Genomic DNA, 25,023 nt, shown 5'->3' with positions numbered 1-25,023 from the left:
TAGAAGAAATTCAGCCATTGGTTTGGAATTTGTATTCAAACTACACGTGCAGTGAGGACAGTGCTATGCTAATACAACTGTTATGCTGCTGCATTTGCCTATTGCTTGTCTAATATTAACAATTATAATCAGAGCAGTGCAACTGACAGTGTTACCATGTCAGGCACATTTCATTCATTTCTACACCACTGGTTCTCCTTGTGTACCTGGACTTCCTCCTCTTCAGGAAAGTCATTTTTGATATTAAACATCTTGCCAGTCTCCTCAGGGGTTTTCCCCTTGATCATACTGGCAGCGGTCTTGTATGTAATATCAAGCAAAGCTTTGATGTCTAGGTAGTGTGCTGCCAGAGTAAATTTAGAAAGGATTCCTTGGTCAACTTTCAGGAATTCTTAGTCCCAAACAGGGATATGATCTGTTCACTTTTCTTAGTTCTCTTTATCCTCAGGGGGAGAAGTGGTGAGAGCACCACTGAATGACCTTTTTAAATATTGCTTCATTGCTGTTTGGTAGAGGAACTTGGGTCATCATCTCCTTCATCATCCATTCCCAAATCTTCCAACATGGTCTTGATTGTCACAGATTGTTTTGCAATTTCAACATCAACTTCAAATATCTCTCCATCAGAACTTTGCAACTTAATTGAAGGCACAGTGTTTGGTTTCTAAAGGACTGTGGGCCAGCCACAGACAGGCAGAGAAAGATGTTCTCACATGTTGGAGAACGGGGGTGGCAGATGAAGCCACTCTAGCTCTTGCTTCTTGATCCATTTTGCCAGTCTGTTTCTTTTGACTGGTAAATTGAGATGGTTAACATTGATGCTTATAACTGATACATATTACTTCATCCTTGTCATGTTACTTTCCTCTTGTTGGTCCTCTCCCACTCTCTGTTTAATTACTTGTCTTCCCTGATGGATTGATTCTGTTGGGATTCATGGAGTTGTAGTACTCATTGTCTCTTTCTAGAATGTCGTTCAGAACATTTTGGAGTGCTGGTTTGGTGGTCATGAATTTTTTCAGGTGTTCTTTGTCATAGAAGTATCTTATTTCTCTGTCAATTTATTTTATTTTATTTTATTTTATTTTATTTTATTTTATTTAAGAGGAAAAAGAGAAAAACACAAAACAAAACAAAGCGGTGTAAGGGTACACGTAATACAGAACTACAAAAAAAACATAACAGTAAGAAATCACCTGTTAATAGATTTATTATCATCTTGAAAATAGTTGCTCAAATCACAGTATCAAAGAATATAAAGTGGACATTCAAACAGGGAGATTGCAAACAGCTGTGTTCAATGATCCAAAAACATTGATATAGTCAGCTATTTAACACCCCTAAACACACTTGCTGTTATATCCGTTAGAGCTCTTTTTTTTTTCCCCTCTCTTTTTTACAACAAAATTTACACATTTTGGATTTTATTACTCCTTTGTTCTTATTACTTTTTTGGGGGGGAGAGAATACAGTCAAATATGGCAAAACAAAGCTGTCAGTCAAAACCAAGGATAAACATAGCACATGGTGTAGAACAGAGTACAAGGTTATCAACAATGGTTATCAACGTTGTCTCTTGTTTCCTTAAAAAGAATTGTCTATCTCATTAGATATTATAAAGTTGGACAAAACAATAGAGAACAAGACCAATAAAACTTAGGCATTATAAACATTACAGGACTTCCAAAGAAGACAATAGTCAAACCAGAATGGGCATCTTAGTGAATCTTATTGCCTTCAAAGTAGTTGCCGATATCCTCAAACTTGATACTATCATACAGAATGGAACAGAGTCTAATCAGTCAAAACAAGATCGTGGGAGTATTACAGGACTTCAAAACAAGTTAATAGGAAATCAAAAAGAGTTACTATTATATATCCTAATTTTTTAAATTTTTTCCCTTAATTAAGACAAACATAAGAAATAACTAATTTTTTTTAAAGAATAAGGGGGAGATTGAGATAAAACAGGACATAACAACATAACAATAGAGGTCAAAGCATGACTGTTTCAGCAACCTAGTACTTCACCACCATATAACCCGACTTAATAGTAGTTACCATAGTGTCTGTCTTTTTCCTTGAAATATTTGGATAAAACTTCATAAACTCTAGCTTCAAATATTTCCATATCAAGAAGCCCAGAATAAAGCCTTTCTAATTAATGAGTGAAAACTTTATAAGGCTTCAAGGCCACATAATGGGGAATCATGATTACTTCTCTGTCAATTTTGAAAGATAGTTTTGTAGGGTATGTCTCTCTGGGCCAGAGGTTTTTGTTCAGAGCATGAAATACTTCACTCCAAGCTCTCCTTGCCTTGAGGGTTTTTGATGAGAAGTCTGCTGTCATTCTTTTGGGCTTCCCTTTATATGTGATTTGTTTCTTTTAATTTTCTGTTCTTGTGTTGGATTTCTGGAATCTTAACTATTACATGTCTTGGTGTAGATTTTTTTTTATGATGGCCAGTTGAAGTTCTATATGTGTCACTTATCTGTACATCAAATTTTATTTCCCTGCTTGGAAAGTTTTTTTGTGATTACTTCTATGAACAGGTTTTTTAAAAAAATGTCATTTGTGCTGTCTCCTGCATTTTTTTCATTGACTCTGATCAATATTAAGTTATTGTTCTTTGCATCATCTCTCAGCTGCTGTATTGATTTCTTGTAGCCCCCTTTTTAAAAAAATCATGTATTTATTGGCTATCCATGTAGTACTTCCTCTTCTGAGAAATGTCTTTTTTTTTCCCCCCTTGGTACCAGGCATCAAACTCAGGACCTTGCATTTGCCAGGTAGGTACTTATACTACTGAGCTATATCCCTGGCCTCATCCCTTGTTATTTTAAACAACTCTTTCTTTTCATGATCACTAGCCATAATCCTGTCTTATATTTTTCATCCTCACATTGGCTCATTCTGCCACATAGATTTTCAATGAAATCTTTAATCTTCTGTTTAATAATCTGTTTCATGGATTCCATTTCCTTCTTGTGTTGGGTATTCATGGTTTCTAGCATTTTCTCAAGGATATCTTTTTTTTTTAATCTGTATCATCTCTAGGGTCACTAAATGTTCCATTATGGTTACCATCTCTATAGTTATCTGAGAAATTGTTTCTGATTTGATTTTTTTCTAGAGCCTCGTTCATCTGGTTTGCTACTTCTGCTATTATCACTTCCAAGTATAGGTGGGTGGTTTTTTAATTGTTAGCCTCATTGCTCCCTGAGTTTGCTTTTGGTGAGCTGGAAGTCAGAGGTTGCATCTTGCTTAAGATTTTTCTCATTTTCTTTCTTTTTTTTAAGTTTAATTCCTAGGTTGATGCTTGTAAATTGCTTATGGCAGGTATCTTTATTGCTAATATTTAGGACCCTCAGGAAATGACTATTCTTAGGGATGTCTTTCAGTTGTCGCTGCCTTTTAGGTTTTGAGTCTATTACAAGATCCTACCTCTTTAATTTATTGAGGATGAGAAGTTGCTGCCTATTTGGCATAGCCCCTGGCACTGGTCGTAGTATATTTATGACCCTTAGGCAATCTGTCTTGGCATATGAGGAAGAACAACTGATTCTAACAATTATGTTACCTTGGCTAAAGTAGTACAATCAATCAAACACTGCCTAGGAAATGACAAACTGTATTAACGATCAATTTTCCATATTTAACTATATGAACTAGATTTGTGGTTATATAAAAAAATGTAAAACAAACCAGAAAATTGTATATACTAAATAAGCCCCCCTCAGTGTGGTGATTTTATTCTCAGGGGACAAAATTTAAAAGGTGATAGGGGAAAAAATAGAGCAGTAGAAGAGATCCAAGGCTGAAAGACAAAGGAGGCTCTCCTAGACTTTGGGAAACTGGTGCAGAAGACAAGGGAAGAAAAGAAGGAAGAAATAAAAATAAGAACAGAACAAAACAAGAACAAAAAAGCTAGAACCATATTCACACTCAAATAAAATCAAGAATAAACAATGAGGGAAAAAAGAGAAAGTAAATATAGAAAAAGGAATAAGAAAAATGTCCACTGCAAGATGTATATCTGTTGCCACTGGTAGACAACGTATTCAGAGTACAGATCTATGTGCATCAATCCTAGCAAGCCCACAGCACCTCCATGGTTGACGGTAATCTCAGTGAGCCTGCCACCCACATTTCCACTGAAGTTCAAGCTGGCCTCCAGCTGCTAGGCTGGAACCAGACCCGCCCAGTTGGCAGTAGTCCCCTTGTCCCTTGTAGATTTGGACTGTTGGGAGCCACTAAGTGGAGCCAGCAGCTGCGCAGGGTCCTGAGCTCAGTTGGCCCCTTTCCAAGTGGCTTCTGGCCAATCGCCCTTTCTTTTGGATGACTGTTTAGGACAGCTTACCAGACATGGCAGTCTGCTTCATCAACTGCACACTCCATTTGTGTGCTTCTTGGTGAAAGCAAAGAGTTGCCAGCCTCTGGGCTTGACAGCAGTTACCTTGTGCCTGCAGTTTCAAGCTGCCCCTCCTACAGTGAGTCCAGGCTCAAGGAGAAAGTGCTACCTGTGTCCTCCTCCTCCTCTGAAGTTTCACTCTTCACTCTCACTGTGGGTTTTAATTCTTGTTTTAAATCCTTCCTGGGTCTTGGGGACCCACTTCCCTTCTCCTTCTCTGATGTTCACTACTCTGTCATTTCCCTGGAAGTCCTGTAATAGTAAAGTTTCTTTTCTAAGTGATGGGAATGTTCTAAAATTGATTGGGGTGATAGTTGCATGAGTCTGTGAATATGCTAAAAAACATTGAATCATACAGTTGAAATGAGAAAATTGTATGACATAAATTAGATCTCAATAAAATTATTATAGAAAATCAGAGAGCACATGGCTGGGGAGCTACACATACTCCAACTACAGTTGTTCACATGGAAATTCTGGAGGGACAGCAGGTGTATACAGATGTTGGGAAGCTGGAGAAATCAAGACTAGAGGTCCAGCCTCCTGACTCATTAGCACAGGAGCTCATTCTACAGAAAGCTGCCTTATTTATTCACCTAGTCCAGTTTGCTAAGTGTGGTAGTTTAAGGAAAGTAAGTGGGGCACTTCAATTTTTTTATTTTTTATTTCAAAGAGGGTAAAGTTAAATACAACAAATCAGAACAGAAGAGGCATCTTCAATTTAGTAGAACTCCATTTTCAGAAGTGAGAAACCTGAGGACTGACCCCTCCGCCCCTTCTCTGGCATCCAAGATAATATCTTACTGAAACTAGTGGATTTCTTTCCAAAATTTCTTTTTTTTTTTTTTAATTTTTTAAAATTATTTTTATAGAGACAGGGTCTCACTATATTGCCCAGGCTGGAGTGCAGTGGCTATTCACAGGCGCGATCCCACTACTGATCAGCACGGGAGTTTTGACCTGCTCCGTTTCCGACCTGGGCCGGTTCACCCCTCCTTAGGCAATCTGGTGGTCCCCCGCTCCCGGGAGGTCACCATATTGATGCCGAACTTAGTGCGGACACCCGATCGGCATAGCGCACTGCAGCCCAGAACTCCTGGACTCAAGCGATCCTCCCACCTCAGCCTCCCGAGTAGCTGGGACTACAGGTGCGCGCCACCACGCCCGGCTCTTTCCAAAATTTCAAGTGTAACGGTCTTCACTTTCTATAATAAAATTATTTACCATAAGTGGTTACAGTAATGTGTCTTAAGTAATTTGCAGAGTAAATTGGGATATAAATACTGAAATTTAAAATTTTGTTAATCTTAAATACTTCTAAAATAACTTATACCCTAAATAGATTTGGAATTAGTTTACTTTCTCACTTACGAGGATGGATCAAGCCAGGTGTATTGAACTGACAACTGGTAGTCAACTTGTAACACCCAAGCTGAACTGAATTAGTGTGGTGTGGGTGTGGATGGCCCATCTGAGGATTGTTGCCAACAACATAAAAAGAAGAACTGGCTTCCCATGAGCCGGCAGAAGCTAGTTGGGTTCTGGGAGGAGAACCCTTCCTGTGAGTCAGTGGAAGCCATATAGGTCCCGGGAGGAGAAACAAGAAGCCAGTTTTCCCTCCCCATGAGCCAACCAGGGCTCAAGCTGGAAGACCAGAACTCCATTCCTCCCCTGCCCCCTGCCCTTCCTGTTTCCCCCCATAAGCAACTGGCTGATTCAGAGGAATATAGGCTGAGTAGTTAGCAACTGAGGTACAAAAACAGCTTAACACTTGTATTGTTTGATTGACTTTGCAGGCCTAGTGCCAGTAGTCTGAACATCTGCTGAGAGGACAGCAGTATGCAGTGTAGCAAAAATGGGAGGTTTCCTTCTGTCTTGTTTTTGAAACCCAATATTGTTCTATTGTTTTGTTTTCCTGTTTTGTTTTATTCAGTGTTCTGTTTTGGTTTAATTCTGTTCTGTTTTGTTTCATTTTATTATTCTGATAGTATGGGCAGCAATTTTTTTTCTTTTTATTTTAAAGGGAATAAAACCAAGTAAAATGCAACAGAATAAAGCCAGTCAAAATAGACCAGTGTAAGTGACACGGGACCTCAAAACAATAGGAAATCAACAATGGTTACCAGAATGCCTCTTCTTGTCTTCCAAGAGCTACAGATACCTTCCGAGACAGTAAAAATCAAACAAAACAAGATAGAACCAATAACAACAAAAAATGCAATAGAGGACTTCAAAACAAGATAAGAGTAAATCCAAAATGGATGCCATAATATATATTGTTGTCTTTGAAATAGCTGATATCAGATGTGATCAGATATAATAAAATCAAACAAAACAAAACAAAAACAGAATAAATCCCAACCCAACAAAACAATGACAATGATACAGGACTTCGAGATGCTAGGGAATTAACAATGGCTGCCACCTTCAGAAGGAGATCCCCCATAAATGCTACATTGTGTATTGTTATCCTCTGAATAGATGATCAGACCACTGGCTTTAAACCTGTAGTCAGTAAAACACTAAACACTACAAGCATTACATATTATTTTACCTCAATAGCTGTCATTGCAGCCTGTGTTTCTCCAGATAGCTGGTTGCTTTTGGTGGGGATGAGGAGTGGGGTTGGCTCTTCTTGTTTCCTAGTCCACGTGCTGAAAGGGGCTAGCATCTGGCTCTCCCCACAGTGGCCTGTGCATGGCACTGATTCTATTCCCCCACAGTCCATGAATGGTGCTGACTCATGGGAAAAGGCTGGCATCTGACTGTCCCCCTAGTGGCCTATGCATGACACCAATTCTCAGGAAGGGTTGCTTCTTGGGAGGACAGCAATTTTGAAGATGACAAGCATCATGGCAGCCTTTTTTTTTTTTTTTTTTTTTTTTAGACTAGTCAAGTGCAGTAGTGAGAAGGGGGGAAAGAATAGAACAAGGAGTTCAATCTGTACTGACTGTGAACACTCAATTGAGATAACTCACTACCTTCGGACCAGCCATGGCAGCCATTATTGATTCCTATTATCCTGTTTTGAAGTTCTATATCACTTTAAATGTTTTGTTTTGAATGGCTTTATTATGTTTTATTTTGTTTGGTTTTATTTAAAATAAAATTTAAAATGAGAGAATAGGCGAGGAAGAAGTAATATTCTGGGTTCTCCTGTTACTGTTGGTTCTCCTGGAGGAGCTTGTAGAGCTTTTTTCCTGATATGAATTTGGTTGTTGTCATCGTTGGAGAGCTTGGGACCTTGTCACTGATAATGGCTGAGGTTCACTTTGGAGGAGCTCTGGTCCTTACTTTGAATATCACTTCCAGGCTCCAGAGGGGAACATGGTGTGCTGTTCAGTCTCCTGGGAAAGCTTGTTAGCTGGCTTCCTGATATGAACTCAGTTGTTCCCATCATCAGAGGAGCTTGGGACCTCCTTGTTGTTGAGGATGGCTATGGTACGTTTTGGGGGAGCCCTAGTCCTTACTTTGAGTGTTGCTTTCTGGCTTTAGTGCAGGTCCCTCAGCCTACTGGTACAGACCCTTCATCCACTGGCACAGACTTTCTAGCTTCCACCACTTATCTTTGGGCCTTCCTAGGGCAGATCTTTGATAAAGATTTGCGTGAGGCATTGTTGGGGGCTCTAGGTCTTCAGCTGGACTCGTGGAGGTCATTGCCATTGGATCCTGGCCCTCAGCTGGATTTTTTGGGTCTTTAGTATGTGGAATCTTTCACATTTGATTCTTTGGATGACTATTATAAAATTATATAAATTATGTATCCTGTATTAAATTGTTTTCCTTACAAACCCTGACTATAACACCAGGTGTGGTGTGTATACTTGTAATCCCAGAAGTTGGAAGGCTGAGGCAAGAGGATTGTTGCAAGTTTGAGACCAGCTAGGGCTATAAAGTGAGCTTGAGGCCAGACTGAACTGCATAGTGAGACCTTGTCTCAAAAAGACATACATGCGCATGTGCGCGCGCGCACACACACACACACACACACACACACACACACACACGTAGGATGGATCAAGCCAGGCATGGTAGTGCATGCCTAGATCCCAGAAGCAGGAGGATCACCATGAGTTTGAGGCCAGCCTGGGCTCCATAGTGAGATACTGTCTCAAAAAACAACAACAACAAACATTGAGTGAAAGAGTGCATCAAGTCATTAAAACCAAACAGCTCACAGAAGTCATTGTAGTTACTTTGTATCCAACGCCCCTCACCGGTTTGCACTTTTCCAGTCCCTTCATGCCCACCACTAATGTTACCTGCCCTAAGTGGGAATTCCACACTCAGGGTAGTGATAGGGGAAAAGAAGAAGGGAGAAGGAAGAAGGAAGAGGAAGAAAAAGAAGAAGAAGAAAAAGAAGGAGGAGGAGAAGGAGGAGGAAAGAGGAGGAAGGAGGAGGAGGAAGAAGAAGGAGGAGGGAGGAGGAGGAGGAGCTGGAGGAGAAGAAGAAGAAGAAGAAGAAGAAGAAGAAGAAGAAGAAGAAGAAGACGACAACGACAAACGAAGACAAAATTCTGTTAGCTATTTTAATATTCCTTGTGTGGCTCAGAGTTTTCATTTGGTGAATCTAAGTCCTGACCTTACAACTAGAAAATTCCAAATTGTGTGTGAATACATGCCTAAAAGAACAAAAACAAAAACACCAATGGTGCTGGGTGTGATGGTTCACACCTGTAATCCCAGCACTCGGGGAGGGTGAGGCAGGAGGATCGTTTGGAGTTTGCGACCAGCCTGGGCCAGCCTGAGCTCAAGGCTGGCCTGAACTGCATAGAGAGACCCTGTCTCAAAAACAAAACAAAACAAAAAAAAAACAATGGTACATACCATTTTAATTTGTGTTACTAAAACAAAATAAAATTTAGATACTGGCTTTGTTATTTCATCTAATATTATATACTGGAGAAACGATTCTTTATAAGACAGGTCAGAACTAAGTTCAACGTAATAGTTCTACCAAAATCTGCATATAATATCTGAATTTAGATAAATGAAAAAAATTGTGTTTTGAGACAGAGTCTCTCTGTGCAGTCCAGGGCGACCTTGAATTCTGGGCAATCCTCCTGCTCCCGCCTCCAGCACCAGGGTCACAGGTGTTCGCCAACCCACCCAGCTCACCCTGATTTCTTTGTCTAATATCACCTTTTTACTTTGACCTATTGATATCTGTTTCTCTTTTTCCTTTTTTAATTAGATTTTATTGTTACATTTTAGATACACATAATGATCACATTCATCATATAGAATTTGTACCTGTGCATGATAGAACTTGTTTTTTCCCCATTCCCCTACCACTGTTTCTCTTGATTATTGAAGCAATACATACTTTTTTGTAGACAGTTTAAAAACTACTCAAAAGCAGGTAGGAGGCTATAAACATACTAAGTCTCTTTCCCACTATATATTGATATCAGTCTCTTTGCTCATTGCTTATGTAGAAGTGGAACCAAAGATTGAGCTCTGCACCCCCAGATCCTCTCATTCATGGGCCATTTTCTTGTGTTGTTTTTCAGCACAGTCCTTGCCTGTTCTCCCATAGAGCCTTGGAGGTGGCAGTGAAAAGTCAGCGTGTTGGAACACAGCAAAAAGAGAGGAGTGTGGCCCCAGAAATGAGGTAGAGCCCCATCCTGTTGCTGACATAGAGCAGCAGTCAGGGACCAAGAAAGAAGAAAGGCTGTGAAGAAGGACCAGGGTGGGTGGGCGGGAGAGGGGAGTGGGGACGGGAGGTGCAGGAGGTAGCCCCAGTGAACAGTAATGCCTGAGTGAGACCAGTGTGTTTTACAGATAAGCAAGTTTAGACCTGTAAAACAGCTTTCCTGCAAATGAGGCAGATTAGAGTTAAATTAGTTTCTTTTAAAAGCCCTTCTACAGCTGGATGCAGTGCCTGTAACCCCAGCACACAGGAGACTGGGGCAGGAGGGTTGCCACAAGTTGGAGGCCGGTTTGGGCTACATAGTGAGACCCTGTCTCAAAAAAAAAAAAAAAGGAGGAAAAGTCAGAGAATGTAGTTCAGTGGGAAGACGCTGGGCTCAATAATCCATAACATGGCAAACAAAATAAAACCCCTCTGCAATGATACCTCCCTAGTCTTCCATGTCTTCAGATTCCTTCTAGTGCGATTCCTTTATTCTTTCCTCTTAGCTTGGCTCTTTCTGTCCCTGACCTTCGCATTGAAGCATTTCTTTTTTTTTTAATCGGTACTGGGGATCAAACTCACGACCGCCTGCTTGCAAGGCAGGTGCTTATGCCTCTGAGCTAAATCCCCAGCCCCACATTAAAGCATTTCTAAGAAGTGAAACTTACATGAGGGATTTGTATGTGTAGTGGAGATCGAAAGGAAGGTTTGCTTTAAGGAATTCGTGTGGATTGTTTTTGAGCTTAGTAGATTTTCAATTCTAAAACCTAAAGACTGCACTTGTTGACATTTTTAAGGTCTTCTGGGAAAGGGGACCCTCCCTCTGAAACCAATGGAGATGCTCCTGAGCATCGGCCAGATGCCCAGACTTCAGAGTCCAGACTGGAAACGTCCTCATCTAGTGAGTCAGAGGTTTCCCAGACTAACTCAGGACTCTTCCCTTCAGGACAAACATCTGTCTCATCTGGGATGATCTGGTCTTTGGCACCTGAGGATTCAGTGCCCCAGATCTCGAATGCTCAGGCTTGGGAGATATACAGTTTAGGGACCCAGGCCAGGGTTGAGCAACAGCAGCAAGGTTCTTCAGTGGAAATGACACCTGTCTCAGTCCTGAAATCGAAATCCGCAATGGAGCAGGGGCAAGAGGCAAACAGAGAAGAAAGCTATGACTTCATTGCTCGTCCACTCTGGCCCAGGAAGGTTGAATACCTCATGACTCTGGTGGGCTACACCTTGAGGCCGTTCAATCTCTGGCACTTTGTCTACCTGTGGCTTCACAAAGGGAGCGGTAAGTCCAGGAAACGAGGAGCCATGGGAAGGGGGCTGGCAGGATGGAGGCCTGCTCAGGCTTCACACTCTGAACTGTGCTGATGCTGAAAAGTTGGTACTATGAGCACAATAGGAGCAAGGAGCCTGGATCTACCAGAGGGTTGGCAGTACAGGGTATCTGATGTACAGATGTAGGGCTAGAGCCCTGGGCAGCAGCAGGGTGCATTTAGTCAGCTTTTTGTCACTGTTAGAGGACGAAAGATGTATTCTGCCTCATAGTTTCAGGTGTTTTCAGTCCAGGCTTGGCTGGCACAGCAGAGGAAAGCTGTTCAGGTGGACGCAGAAAACAAGGACAAGCCGGAAAGGAAGGAAGGGGCTGGGGGTAAGAGTACCTCCTCCCAAGTCAGACCCCAGGAATTCACCTTCTTCCAGAGAGGCCCTAGCCTGAACACCCTTCCAGCTATGACCACATTAGTGGATGAAGCCACTCACTAGTATAGTGCCCTCGCAACCCTGTCACCTTCCAAAAGCCCCACCTCAAATCACATGAGATCTAGGGGATATTCTAGGTCAAACTTCGGCAGATGGAAGCCGGGTGTCTGGGCCATCTAGAAATTAGGGAGCAGGAAACGAGGTGCCCGGGACAGTGAGGTTGTACAAACAGGTAAGCCTTGGTGCTGAAGGCCCCAAAGGAGGCCTCTGGTGGTGAGTGTGGCATCTTGGGGCTGGGAAGAAGTCCAGGCCATAGTTCTCATAACCATTCTGGACTCTTCTTTGCAGCCAGCTTCTTCATCATCTACATGATCATGCTGCTGTTTGTGGGGATTCCTCTGCTCTTCCTGGAGATGGCAATTGGCCAGAGGATACACCAGAACAGAATGGATTCATGGAAGATCATCACCCCCTGGGCTGGTGGCGTGGGCTACGTCAGCTTTATAGTGAGGAGCCCTGGGCTGCCCAGCCCTTGTCTGGAGCAGGTCACCTGATCACTCCCCTGGGTCATATTCCTGCAGTCCCTCCCCAGTCCTCTGTCACATTCCCTCTGTTTTCCTCTCCCTACTCATCCCTCAGCCTGCTCCTCTCTGCTCCCAGATATGTTTCTTCTCAAGCATGTACATGAACACGGTGAATTCCTGGATCCTCTTCTACCTGAGTCACATCTTCCAATACCCTGTTCCATGGGAGAAATGTCCCTTATTGAAGAATTCCAGTGACTTTGGTGAGAGGAAACCAAAGAGAAAGAGAAGGGGAAAATGAGAGCTGGAAGGGAATTTGAAAGAGGAAATAGGAGGGAGGAGGGACAAGGAAGAGGAAGATAGAAGGAAACACAAATGGGGGAGGGGAGAAGGGAGGGACCCAGAGGTGGGGCACCCTGTCTGGCAGGCGCATCCAAAGCCAGGTCCCCTCAGATCCTGAGTGTGCACAGACGACACCCTCCGTATACTTCTGGTACCGGCAAACCGTGAAGGTCTCAGACAGGCTTGAGGATGGCGGGCCGCTGGTTTTGAGTCTCAGCCTGCCCCTCCTTGTGTGCTGGTGTCTTGTGGGTGCCTTCATGATCAAGGGACTCAAGTCCTTGGGGAAGGTGAGCCACAGGCTTGGGTCCCTCGATATTTTCAGATCCATAGCTGCCTCACTTGTCTACATTTTCTCCACATTTCTCACTCCCAGCTCTACTTCCATCAGCCCCGACCCTTGCTGAGAGCTCTCCTAGACCAACTACCTGCTAAACTCTGACCAGAACTCTTGATCCTTCCCTGTGGGTTGGCTCTTGCTGGGACACAATGGGGATATGTCCCCTTCTTAATGCAGGTCATGTGTGTCTTGGTGTCGCTTTCCTTTGTCATCCTTTTCTGCTTCGTCATCTGGAGTTTACTACTGGAAGGGGCAGAACATGGCCTGAAACATTTGCTGGTTGCCAAGGTGAGGTGGAGAACTCCACAGTGCCCATTTTTAGGGCCCCTGGTCCCATTACTGCCTTCTGCCTCCCCCCAGCATTTCTGCTATAGCTGTCCTTGTCTTCTTTATTATGTTCGTTCTCTCTCTCTCTCTCCCCCACCTCCCCCCCGGGGATCAAACTCATGACCTTGTGTTTGCCAGGCAGGTGCTTGTGCCACTGAGCTAAACCCCTGGCCCCTGCATCATCTCTTATACTTACTTTTTTCCTTTCAGGTAACAGCTGTATATGATCTGACTGTGTGGTCGGTAGCAGGAGGCCAAGTTTTGTTTGATCTAGGCCTAGGCTTTGGTCCCATTGCCTGCTTATCCTCCCACATGCCCCAGTCCAATAACTGCCTCTACGATGCCTTCATCATAGCTATGATCAACCTGGCCACCTTGTTCCTCACAACACCTTTCATCCTCGCTGTGCTGGGCTTCTGGGCTACGGTCCTCACCCACCGCTGCTCTGAGAAGTAAGACAAGCTCCTTTGTGAGGGTCCTAGCACCAGGGAACATCAGAACTCAAAGACCTTAAGGGGAAAGGTGTCACTGCTTGCCCATTGCTGAAAGCAGACCATGGAACCTCCTGTTCTTTGTCATCTCAGCCCTTTCATACCTCAGGGACCCTTCAGACACAGATTGCCAACCGGTCGGTTTGGAAATAGCAAGCACTAACAGATACACTAAAAGTGACCGTACTCAAGTTAATCTATTCCTAACACACAAAATAACCATTCTTACAACCACACCTATACAGAGAAGCTGTCTGTTTCCTGACTACCTCCACTCTTCACTGTGGGCTCCTAAGTTTAGCGATTCCTGTTCCCTCTGCATACTTAAATCCAAACAGTTCTCAGAATTACAGACTATTGTCTGACCATTTCTGGTTTATTTATTTGAAAGTACTGGGCATTGAACCCAGGGCCTTGTAAGTCTACCCGTGCCATATCCCCAGGCTCTTTTTATTTTTGAGACAGTCTTGATATGTTGCCCAGGCTTTGCTTGAAATTTAAAATCCTTCCTGTCTCCTGAGTAGCTGGGTTCATAGTCGTGTCCTGCCATTACCAGTCTTGTTTTTATCATTTAGGCATTAATTTTAAAAATGTCCCCCTAGTGAGACACCCCTGTAACTCCAGTACTTGGGAGGCTGAGGCAAGAGTATTGCCTTGAGTTTGAAGCCAACCTGGGCTACATAGTGAGTTCAAGGCCAGCCTAAACTACATAGTGAGACTGTCTCAAAAACAACAAAAACAATCCCCCAGAGATTTATATGTTTTGTTTTGTTTTTACTTGACATTTGCTAGTACATGTGGTATATTACAATGTTTTGATACATGCATACATTGTACAGTGATAAAATCAAGTTATTTATCGTACTCATCACCTCAAATATTTATCATTTCTTTGGAATGAGAACATTCAAAGTCATCCCTTCTAGTTACTTTGAATGAAGTGCGTAGCACAGTATTAACTGTAGTTATCCTCAGTAAAGTAGAACACTAGGACTCATGCTTCCTAACAGTAATTGTGTACCTGTTGATCATGTACACATCATAGAGCCTTAGGTCAATCAGACCCAGTTTTAGCTTTCATTAGGGTTTCAGTTTTGAAGGAGAAGGAGAGGAATTAATTTTGTGTCAGACATGAACTTGTGATTAGTGATGGGAAATGATGGAGAACAAAGCTATATGTTATGTCTGGGTGGGTCACACAAGGTCTCCAGAGAAGGCCAACCTGGGCGCAGTTTCTCCACAGTGACCCTCCCTCCACAAATAAGCACTGTCTCCTAGAAGAAGCCCTGGCCTCTACATGTAAACATATGCAAGATTTCTCTAGAGTACAGACAGTTGTATTTTTTTCCATTTTGGCAGTTCTTTTTTTTTTTTTTTTGTGGTACACGGAATCAAACTCATGACCTTGCACTTGCCAAGCAGGCATTTATGCAACTGAGCTAAATCCCTAGCCCCCCATTTTGGCAGTTCTTAATTAAAGTTATACAAGAGAGGACTTTATTCCTGCATCTTCTCAGTTGTTTCTTCCTTGTATTTGCCCTTTTCCTTTCCTGTTTGGTGAGACTTGGCTGTCCATTCCGGGATCTTTTTGTAGTCTTTGTCCAGTTTTAGCCTGGTGATAACCACCTTGCTGGGATGAATGCCCACATGGACAGCTGTGCCATTTGCCTTTTCCCACTGCACCTGTTTGGTTGACACATTCCTGGAAACCTGGACTCCTTTGCCAATCTGCTGACCTTTACAGTGTTCTAACACAAGCTGAACCTCATCATCCTTTCGGATGGGCATAGAGAGAACACTGTATTCTGTCTCAGTTCTTGAAAAGGGGAAGACATGATCTTCCTGAGACTATGGGAAGGTGCATTGAAATGCCTTTTTTGGTTTTTCCTTCAGTCTGAAGTCACAAAAGGATTGAACTTCATTTTTGGCTATTGCAAATCTTAGATGGTCATATTTTCAAAGTGGTTTAATCTGTTACTCTCTCACCAATGATGTGTGAAAATTCTACTTTTTCTCTTTTTTGCACAACACTTGATTAAACTTCATCAGCTTTTTAAACTTTTGTGATTGTGTTAGAGGATAATGGTATTTTTGGGTTTTTAAAAAGTCTGTTGTGAGATCCTATTATACAAACACAGGAAAACAAAATGTGCAGCATGTAAAACTTGATATAAACACAACCCATGTTAAGAGATGGAATAATTCTAACACCTTTCTGTGTGTCTCTATAGAGGTAACCACAATCTTGTTCCCTTCTGAAAGGAAACCATTCTCTTGACTTTTATGATGACAAATTCTATCATCTTTGTGTGATGTGGTTTGGTTTGCCTACTTGTACAAAACATGTAGTTGGGTTTTTTTGTTTTGTTTGGTTTGGTTTGGTACTGGAAATTGAACTCAGGACCTTGGGCTTTTCTGAAAACACATGGTTTAGTATTTCAGTTTATATTATTTAATTTGCGAAGTTGCATATAGAATCTCTGGATGCCTTCATTTTACTTCTGTCATTCAATATATTTGTAATATTCATCTGCATCATTGTGTATAATTTTAATGTGCACTTTTTTTTGTCTTTTTCCTTTTTTTTATTGATACCAGGGATCGAACTCATGACTTGCCTGCTTGCAAGGCAGGCGCTTATGCCGCTGAGCTAAACCTCCAGCCCCAGTGTGCGCTTTTGAAATGCTGCATAGTGTTCTAGTCCATACATATATATCACAGGTTTAAGAAAAACCAGTCCTCTCTTTATGTACATTTGCAGTCTTTCTGGTTGACTGTTAAAGCAAAATTGGACTGTTTGTATGCATGTTACCTGTGAGGTTTTTCTAACATGAATTCCTATGAATGAGGTTGTTGGGCGTAGTTATCTATTCCTTGGTAAGAAATCATTTCAGATGTAAGTGCCTTAAAATAATTTCTTGCTTCTCAGGACTCTGAATGAATTGAGAAGTTCTTATCCTGGGCCTGTGTAAACTCACAGATGAGGCTGTTTAGCTAGAGGGCTGAAGGTGTTGCACCCAAGTGAGTGACACTTGTTCTGTCTGTGGTGCCAACCAGGCTCACATCCAGTAGGTTCTCCCAGAAAGCAGCTCAAGAGCACAAAGGCAGGCAACGAAGGTCTTGAAACCTCAGCATGGCCATGTGATCTTTGTCACTGCTCCTAAGTCAGAAAGCCACAAGGGTCAAGGAGCGAGAGACAGATTTCTTTGTAAGAACAGCTGCAAGATATTGGTGGTTGTATTTTCTTTCCACATACCTCTTCAGTGTCACCAAGTTACTTTCCTCAGTATACAGTTTTATTGCATAACACTTGATTAAACTTCATCCGGTTTTTAAATTTTTGTGATGGTGGTAGAGGATAATGGTATTTTTGTGTTTTTAAAAAGTCTGTTGTGCGATCCTATTATACAAACACAGGAAAACATAAAACAAAATGTGCAGCATGTAAAACTTGATATAAACGCAACCCAAGCCTGCTTGAATCACACCAGGGATAGAAATTCTGATTATTTGTGAAGACACTTGGATTGCCAGCATATTCAAGTTTTACTAATTTAGTAAGGCTATAATGGTATAGATTCATGCCTTCATTTGTGGAAGTTATCTCTTAACATTTACTGATAAACTTGTTTCTTAGTTCAGTGATCATTGCACCCTTGAAAACTGACTGATTATAGGTGTGAAGGTTTATTTCTGCATTTTCAGTTCTGCTTCATTGGTTCAATTTTGAAATTAGGACATGTGGATCTTCCTGCTTTTTTTTTTTCAAGACAGCTTTTGGCTACTCCGGGTCCCTTAACATCCCATACAAATATTTTTTTCTCATTCCTGAAAAAAAAATCACCTACATGGTCATGATGTGTGATCTTTTTAATGATTTACTGCATTCTGTTTGCTGAGCTTTAACAGATTTGTACAAGTTAGCTGGCAGGCGGGGAGGTCCAGGGTGGGAGGGAGTATGTTGTTGAATAGTTACATCTGGCCAGCACAGGGACCATTAGCTGCACTATAGAGTTATGAGGCTGGTGTGGTCAGTAAAGTTCAAATTAGAAAGGCTAAGGCACACACCTAATCCTAGCACTCTGGGAGACTGAGGCAGGAGGATCACAAGATCTGTCTAGCTCAGTCTGGGCAACTTAGTGACATAAAGAGAAACCGTTTCAAAGTTTAAAGAATTTAAAAAGGGCTGGAGTATAGCTCAGTGCAAAGGCCCTGGGTTCAACTCCCAGTGCTGTAAGAGAGAGAGAGAGAGAGAGAGAGAGAGAGAGAGAGAGAGAGAGCGAGCTAGCGAGAGTGAGCAAGCGCAAGAGCAAGCAGTTTTCAGTCACATAGCAGCACTCTCTGAAACATTATAGATAACATAGCCCAAGTCAGCTGTGCTCCCAGCGTTCTGTGGTTTGAAATTTAGATGGTCAACTTTTACCTACCTGTCTTAACAAGCAAGGAGGTTGGTATGACTGAGTTCCCATCACTAGAAGAAGCACCCCAAGTCCCTGGGGGGTTATAGAAAACCCTCCTCCTGGGAGGCCTATGGTCATCAACTCTTTAGGCTCACACAGCCAATTCATGGCCTCAAAGGTGGGTGGGTGCCTCTTAGGTTTCCTACCTGGTCAGTAACTGGTAGCGCTAGGCTAGCTGGCAGATAGAAGGAAAGACGGAATAGGAGAGGCCATCTCCCAAGAGGCTGTACAACCTGTATAATTGAACTGCTGCCCTCAGGAACATGGAAAAGCTGTCGATGCTGGTAAACATGGGGACGCTGCCCTCTGAGGCTCAGCCCCCCACCAACCTGCACAGTGACCCCACCTCTACCTACAATTCCTGGCTCAGTGGCCTGGACCCAAACACCAAGAGCCTGGTACTCAGTGAGGTGTCTGAGTGCAACAGAGAGGAGTGGATTCTGCAGGTGAGTACAGAAAGCTGTGACCTGGCCCAGAATACTTTGGGCCCACAGAACACAATGTCACTTCTGTGTCATGGGGAAAACCCTACAAGCCCCATGGTATTGGGCAGCCCTGTTAATATAACATGGGCCACTGCCATGAACAGCGGAGGTGGATCCACTTTTCTTTGTCAGATTTGTTTAGAGGTCTGCTTTTCTTTCCCCTTTTTTTCTTTTTTTTAAAAGTCTTTATTATTCTATACATTTTTTTTTTTGAGACAGGGTCTTGCTATGTAGTTCAGGCTGGCCTCCTGACTCATTAGCGTAGGAGCCCATTCTACAGAAAGCTGCCTTATCTATTCACTTAGTCTCGTTTGTTAAGTATGGTAGTTCAAGGAGGGCAAGTGGTAACTTTAATACCACTCCATTTTCAGAGGTGACACAGCTGAGAACTGATCCTTTTCTCTGACATTAAGACAACATCTTACTGAGACTAGCAGATTTCTTTCCAAAATTTTGACCATAATGGCCTTTGTTTCCTATAATAAAATTATTTACCATAAGTGGTTATGATAATGTCCCTTAAATAATTTGCAGAGTATCTTGGGATATACGTACTGAAATTTAAGATTTTGCTGGGATTTTAGGCATGTACCACCATGCCTGGCAAGATCTGCTTTTCTCAGTGATTTAGGGCTTTCAAAGCGTTTTCCAGAGAAAATAGAATGTACCTTTGTGTTTTGCTTTTGCTATTCTTGTTGCTAAATTCAAAGATGCTGCAACTCCTCCTCCTCCTCTCTTTACAGGTTAAGGAAGGCCCAGGCTTTGTATTCCTGTCCTTCATTGAAGTTACATCCTTCCTTCCTCGGTCAATCTTCTGGACTATCCTCTTCTTCCTGATGCTGCTGTTACTAGGCTTGGGTACCACCATAGGATTTATGCAGGGCCTCATTGTCCCGCTCCAGGACTCCTTCTCTTTCTTTAGGAAACAAACCAAGCTGCTCATAGGTACTCTTGACCCACACCCTAGTGGCCCTTTGGCCTGGTCTATGACCTCTGTTTGACCCCAGTCACCTCTAATTCAGTTTTTCCTCCAGTGGGCATCTCTGGGCTGATGTTCCTATGTGGCCTTTTCTTCACTCGCCCCTCTGGCGCATATCTCATCAGACTGCTGAGCGAATACTGGACACCCATGCCCATCATTTTCGTCATCATCTGTGAAAACATTGCTGTGGCTTGGGCCTGTGGGGCCAGGAGGTGACGTCCAAGTCGAGTCTCCTGGACAGCATGGGTCTCGGGGGCGGGGAGTGACCCCTTGTTGCTTCTTCTTACCAACTGGAGTAACATAGCAGGGTCTTTTGGGTAATGTTTTTATCATTTCATTAATATCCATGTTTTCATATGCACCAGACACTGTTCTAGTTACCAGAATGCTGTGTTTAATAAAACATCCCTGTCTGTGGGGAGATCACATTGTAGTAGTGTGGATAGGTAATAACTGAACTGACAAAGACTAAAAAAGGACAAGTGAGAGGAAGAAGTCAGGAGGTAGGGCAAGATGAGCTAAAGTGTAGAGGCACAAATTCTAACAGGGTGCTAGCGAGGGCCCTCTAGGACAGTGACCTGTGAGCAGGTTTTGTCATGGACCAGGGAGGACGCTGCTGGAGAAAGACTGACTTAACATGGCAGCAGGAAGAATCAGGGGCAGAGGATGCATGGTGTGTGGAGTGTGAGGAGCAAGTTGGCCAGAGAGGCTGGAGTAGGATGTCAGGGTCAAAAGCAAGTGGGCCAGGTTGTGAAGGCCTTGTCACCCATGGCGGCACTTAGCCTGTTCATGAAGAGTGAAATCTAACTCATTGGAAGGTTTGAGTCAAGAAGGAGCATTATCAGATTTATGTGTTACAAAGATGTCTGTGACTGCTGTGTGCAGGAGAGACTGAAGCATGAAGCGAGGAGAATTGGAGCTAACACTTCCAGTAGAGCTAGCAATGTCCTGGGCTCAAGTGGTAAAGATGCAACTAGAGAGAAGTAGTCTGACTTTGGAAAGCAAAACTATCAGGAAATGGGCCAAGATAATCAGGGATGGAACCTAGAAGTCCTAGCTGGAAGCAACAGAAGGAGAGCTCATATCAAAGACAAGGTTTTCCTGATCCCAAACTTTTGCTAGGCCAATACGTGGGCATCCAAGGTGTGCAACTCATGTGGAGGCTCAGAGGGTGACATTTACAGGTGGCAGTGGCTCCTGGAGTCATTTCTTCCACTTATTAACTCATCAATGAACTCAGACACTTCTAGAGACTCACTCTCTGTCAGGAGAGCCAGGTGGGACTGGGACATGATCGCTTAGCTGAGCACAAGGAGAGTCCTAGCAGGAGGTGGTAACAGCCAGGCTGCAGGCCCTGTCTGAGAGTGGAGGGGCCTGGGGCAGAGTCTGCAGATGAACAGGCAGAGAAAGCAAGAGGAGGGATAACCAAGGCCAGTGGGCCCCTCTTAACCTAGCTCTTGAGCTAGAGAATATGTACTAAAGGAGGCTGGGTATGAGACTGGAAAACAAGGATAAATTCCCTGAGGATTGCATTTCCTTTTGTTTGCATTTTTCACTGCCAGGTACCCAGCATTTATGAGCCCCTGGCCCGTCTTGGATATGCTCATATTCGTGGGGTGAATGAGAGGGAGGTGGCAGATGGGCTGACAGAGGCTGGAACCTAAGAGGAAGCAGGGGTCAGAGCTGTAACAGAATACCTGAAAGATGCACAGGTGGATTGGCCCTGCCCCCAAGGCTAGGTAAGGCCCTGCTCATAACCCACCCTCTTCCCTCCTCAGGTTTCTTGGGGACATGAAGACCCTGGTGCCCAGCTTTACCTTCCGCTTCGTCAGCTGGGTGTGGAGCTACCTGACTCCAGTCATGCTGCTCATCACGTATGTAGCCCTCCTGATGAAGCTGATCGTGAAGCCCCTCACCTATGTGGCCTGGGACTCGAGCACGGTGAGTGCCCCTCCCTAGGCCCTGGGAACCTCAATGAGTGGGAGCAGACCTTTCCCTCTCTGAACCCCTTCCCTGCATCTCCACAGTCAAAGGAGGTGATTCGACACTACCCATCCTGGGCGCGGATCTTGATAATCATATTTTACCTCGTGGTCATCATCCCCATCCCTGGGTACCTCTTCTACTGTCTTGTCCATGGGATCCCCTTCAGGCCTGTGAAATCCTCGCCCCGTCGAAAGAGCCATATAGTGCCCAGCAAAAGGGCCCAAGAGAAAAGTTCTTTAAGGTAATAAACCAGAAAAATGATCAGCCAGTCCTTTGACCTCCTTGTGCCATTCTTTTTTTCTAACATCACACATCCCTCAGAACACATCTAACGGCTCCCAGCTGTTGGTGTCTCTGGACGCAGGGTGCTTTCATTGCCACGAGGAGGGCGTTGATTTCAAGGCAGAGGGTTCTGGCTTTGGCCCCTACCTGAGCCCCATCTGCTCTGCTTGCAGCTTCCCATCCCTGCCCACAGCACACGCATCCTCACCAAACCTGCGGGGCTAAGCGGAGCAAGGTCAGTGACTCAGTTTCCCAGGTACCCACACCGAGACCGAGGGTTTCTCCATAGCAGGTTTCTGCTCCTTCTAGAACCAAATGTCTAGCCCCGTGTCCTTGCCCTCCCTGGCCATGGCATAGTCAAATTCTGCATTACCAGATTGGCCTTATTCAAGGTTTGGTTTTAGCCTAGGAAAAGCCAGGCACCAAAGGAAGGCATGCTGTGAATGTGCTTGTTCCTGAGAAGGTAGCCCCTGTCTGAAGGCTGTTTTGAAAGAGTTTGCACCAGTGCAAACCAAGTGCATGTGTAAACCCGTACATGGGGAACCGTCACGGGGGACTGCGGGGCTACCAAAGGTCCCATCATTGCTGCATAGTGAGAGACAGCACAGGTTCCATCCCGGAGGAATCTGGTGGGTTTGCCCAAGGTCTGGGAACTCGGTGGGTCTCTGACCAGCTTCTCACAGATGATGGAGGTCAGGGATGGCAAGCCTCCCAGAGATCCAGGAAAGGCTTCCCCTCAAATTCTCAGAGATCTTGGGATTTCTGGGATAGTCCTGGGCCCATGGGCAGTTTCTGGAGGAAAAGAAAACTGAAATGTGAGTCTGGTGGCCTTGGAAAGCATGGAGTCATCCCCGGGATTTCAAGGCTGGGTTTGAGCCTCGTTGCCGTCCAAGGGTGTCTCTCGCCTCCTCGCTCTCCCTCCCCAAGTGGGCCCAATCTGGGAAAGTGGTGGCAGGAGTGGAGGAGGAGGAGGCCTTCTGCTTCTGGTGAAGTGGTGAGGTCTTCAGCTTCTCATTTGCTGGGAACCAAGAGATCACCCTTCCTGCCCCACCATGGTTCCAGGGTGCAAGAACCAAACTGAAGGGGTGGATGGAGACTTTGAGGCGTCTGTCCCTTCCACTAAAGCTTTTCTCCCTCAACCCCAGCCTTTGAGCCCCACCACCAGCAGTCTTACCTAGGATTCACCCACGCTGCTGCAGGGGTGTCTGCAGAAGCATCATCTGGACAGCAGGAAGGCTGATTTCCACAGCGGTGCCTCCCCACAGAGCTAGGGATCCCACAGCCTTGAGTGGGGCTGGAGGACTGACTATCTACAGGCCTCTTCCGCAGCTGCTGCCTCTTTTGGGAGGTGCCCTTCTGCAGGCCTCCATCTTGTCCTCCGGGAGGCACGGCTTCTTGTCCTGGAGGGCTCTGTCTAGGCTGGAGAGCCACAGATCTACACCTGTATGCCATCTCAAACCCTCAGGTTTCTGGGACGCCTGGCGAGCCACTTTCCCCTCCTGGCCAAAGTTTTCCTACTTCTTACACAGAGATAGGGAAACAGTTCCACAGCTTTGCTAGGAAAGGCAAGTATGAAAGAGTCATCCTGAACGGGGATTTAGCTCAATGGTGGAAGCACCTCCCTGGCAAGTGCAAGGTGCTGAGTTCAATTCCCAGTACCAAAAAAATCCCCAAAAAACAAAAAACGGCAGACTAGAACCACATCCACAAAGAGGCTAGGAATCATGTTCACATTCATATAAAAGCTATGAAAGAGAAAGAAAAAAGGAAAGGAAAAACAAACAATCCACTTCCAGGATTCTCTCCGGGTTCACTAGTAGACAATCTGTGGAGACAGAGTCCCGATGAATTATGCTGATCTCTTCCAGCAAGCCAGCAATAGCTTTTTGGTGGGGTAGTGGATAATCTCAGTAGGCCTGCCCTGAGACCAGACACACTGGACTCACTGCTACCTGAGAATTTCTGTGGGTCTCAACCTAGCTAGGAGCTGCTAAATGGAGCCAGCAGCAGTTCTGGGTTCTTAGCTCAGCCAGGCTGCCTCCAAAATGGCTCCCAACTAATCACTGTCTCCTGTGTGAGGACCAAGTCCTCTGCACTCCTTGCCTGCCAGTGAAGTTCTCCACACCCCTTCACTGTGGTGTCTCTCTGCAGAGGCCTCGGAGGTCACCAGCAGTCACTGTCACCATCACTGCATCTGCAGGTTCAAATTGGTCCTCTCACGCAGCAAGTCCCATCTCAGAGAAGGTGCCAATGACTACCACCTTCTTTACTAAAGTTTTTCTCTTCACTTTCTCTTTGGGCTTTAGTTCACATTTTAGATTCTTCCTGGGTTCAGTGGACCCACTTCCCTCCATCTTGTCTTCCTCACTATGCTATATTCCAGCATCGTGGCAGTGACTCTCCAAGAGGCTGTTTTCTTCACTGCTTACCACTCCCCCATTTTAGTTTAGTTTAGAACTAAACGTTCTTTAAGATTTATCCATAGGTGCTGGGGATTTAGTTTAGTGGTATAAGTGCCTGCCTGGCAAGCATGAGGTCATGAGTTTAATCCCTGGTACCATTAAAAAATAAAAGATTTATCCATAGGCACTTAAAAATATTTTCATGTTATTATAGTTGTGTGTTTGTTCATTTATTTTCTTGGTCTTCTTTTTTTAAATTTTTTTTTATTGGTACCAGGGATCGAACTCACGACTGCAGGCTTGTAAGGCAGGTGCTTATGCCACTGAGCTAAATCCCCAGCCCCATTGCTTGGTCTTCTTGAGACAGGGTCTCACTATGTGGTCCAGTTTATAGCCCAGGCTTGTCTTGAATTTGAAGTACCTCAGCCTCTCTAGTGCTGGGATTACAGACGTGCACCACCATGTCTGGCTAGAATTGTTACTTTAAACTTTTTTATTACCTGTTTATTCTTGCTGGTTAGTAGAAATGCTACCAATTGTATTTTATTAACTGTGTATCCAGAAGCTTGATAAATTCACTCAGTAATCCCAATAATATATCTATGGATTATTTTTCATTTTTTACAATAGCAATCATGTCAGTAAATAATGACAAAT

The 25,023-nt window shown here is 43.9% G+C and overlaps 1 protein-coding gene and 2 pseudogenes across 10 annotated transcripts in view; 1 reads left to right on the top strand and 2 right to left on the bottom strand.

Moving 5' to 3' along the window:
• Slc6a16 (solute carrier family 6 member 16) overlaps window positions 1-21,950 on the top strand; it is a 48,574-nt gene extending 26,624 nt beyond the window's left edge. For 4 of the 10 annotated variants that reach the window (XM_063253081.1, XM_063253074.1, XM_063253082.1 and 1 more), the window contains 13 exons: window positions 9,926-10,026; window positions 10,845-11,335; window positions 11,612-11,698; window positions 12,097-12,293; window positions 12,409-12,535; window positions 12,726-12,901; window positions 13,129-13,239; window positions 13,489-13,730; window positions 18,489-18,675; window positions 19,458-19,659; window positions 19,737-19,908; window positions 21,475-21,637; window positions 21,724-21,950. In XM_063253081.1, the coding sequence (XP_063109151.1) occupies window positions 10,022-10,026; window positions 10,845-11,335; window positions 11,612-11,698; window positions 12,097-12,293; window positions 12,409-12,535; window positions 12,726-12,901; window positions 13,129-13,239; window positions 13,489-13,730; window positions 18,489-18,675; window positions 19,458-19,659; window positions 19,737-19,908; window positions 21,475-21,637; window positions 21,724-21,927 (2,364 nt within the window). In that variant the 5' untranslated portion in view covers window positions 9,926-10,021 and the 3' untranslated portion in view covers window positions 21,928-21,950. Of the gene's footprint in view, window positions 1-7,738; window positions 7,854-9,925; window positions 10,027-10,844; window positions 11,336-11,611; window positions 11,699-12,096; window positions 12,294-12,408; window positions 12,536-12,725; window positions 12,902-13,128; window positions 13,240-13,488; window positions 13,731-18,488; window positions 18,676-19,457; window positions 19,660-19,736; window positions 19,909-21,474; window positions 21,638-21,723 lie in introns of those variants that run through there. The other 6 variants (XM_063253075.1, XM_063253084.1, XM_063253077.1 and 3 more) reach the window with 6 other exon arrangements.
• LOC100725629 (S-phase kinase-associated protein 1-like) lies at window positions 171-4,114 on the bottom strand (annotated as a pseudogene).
• Window positions 15,267-15,691, bottom strand: LOC134476890 (large ribosomal subunit protein uL24-like; annotated as a pseudogene).
• Window positions 21,951-25,023: the final 3,073 nt, after the last annotated feature.

The sequence above is a fragment of the Cavia porcellus genome, unplaced genomic scaffold, assembly GCF_034190915.1.
Source record: "Cavia porcellus strain 051 isolate PalLab524CR breed Dunkin Hartley unplaced genomic scaffold, mCavPor4.1 scaffold_7, whole genome shotgun sequence".
Classification (NCBI taxonomy): Eukaryota; Metazoa; Chordata; class Mammalia; order Rodentia; family Caviidae; genus Cavia; species Cavia porcellus.
Note: the sequence above shows the minus strand (reverse complement) of the source record. Positions and strands in the feature narration are given on the sequence as shown.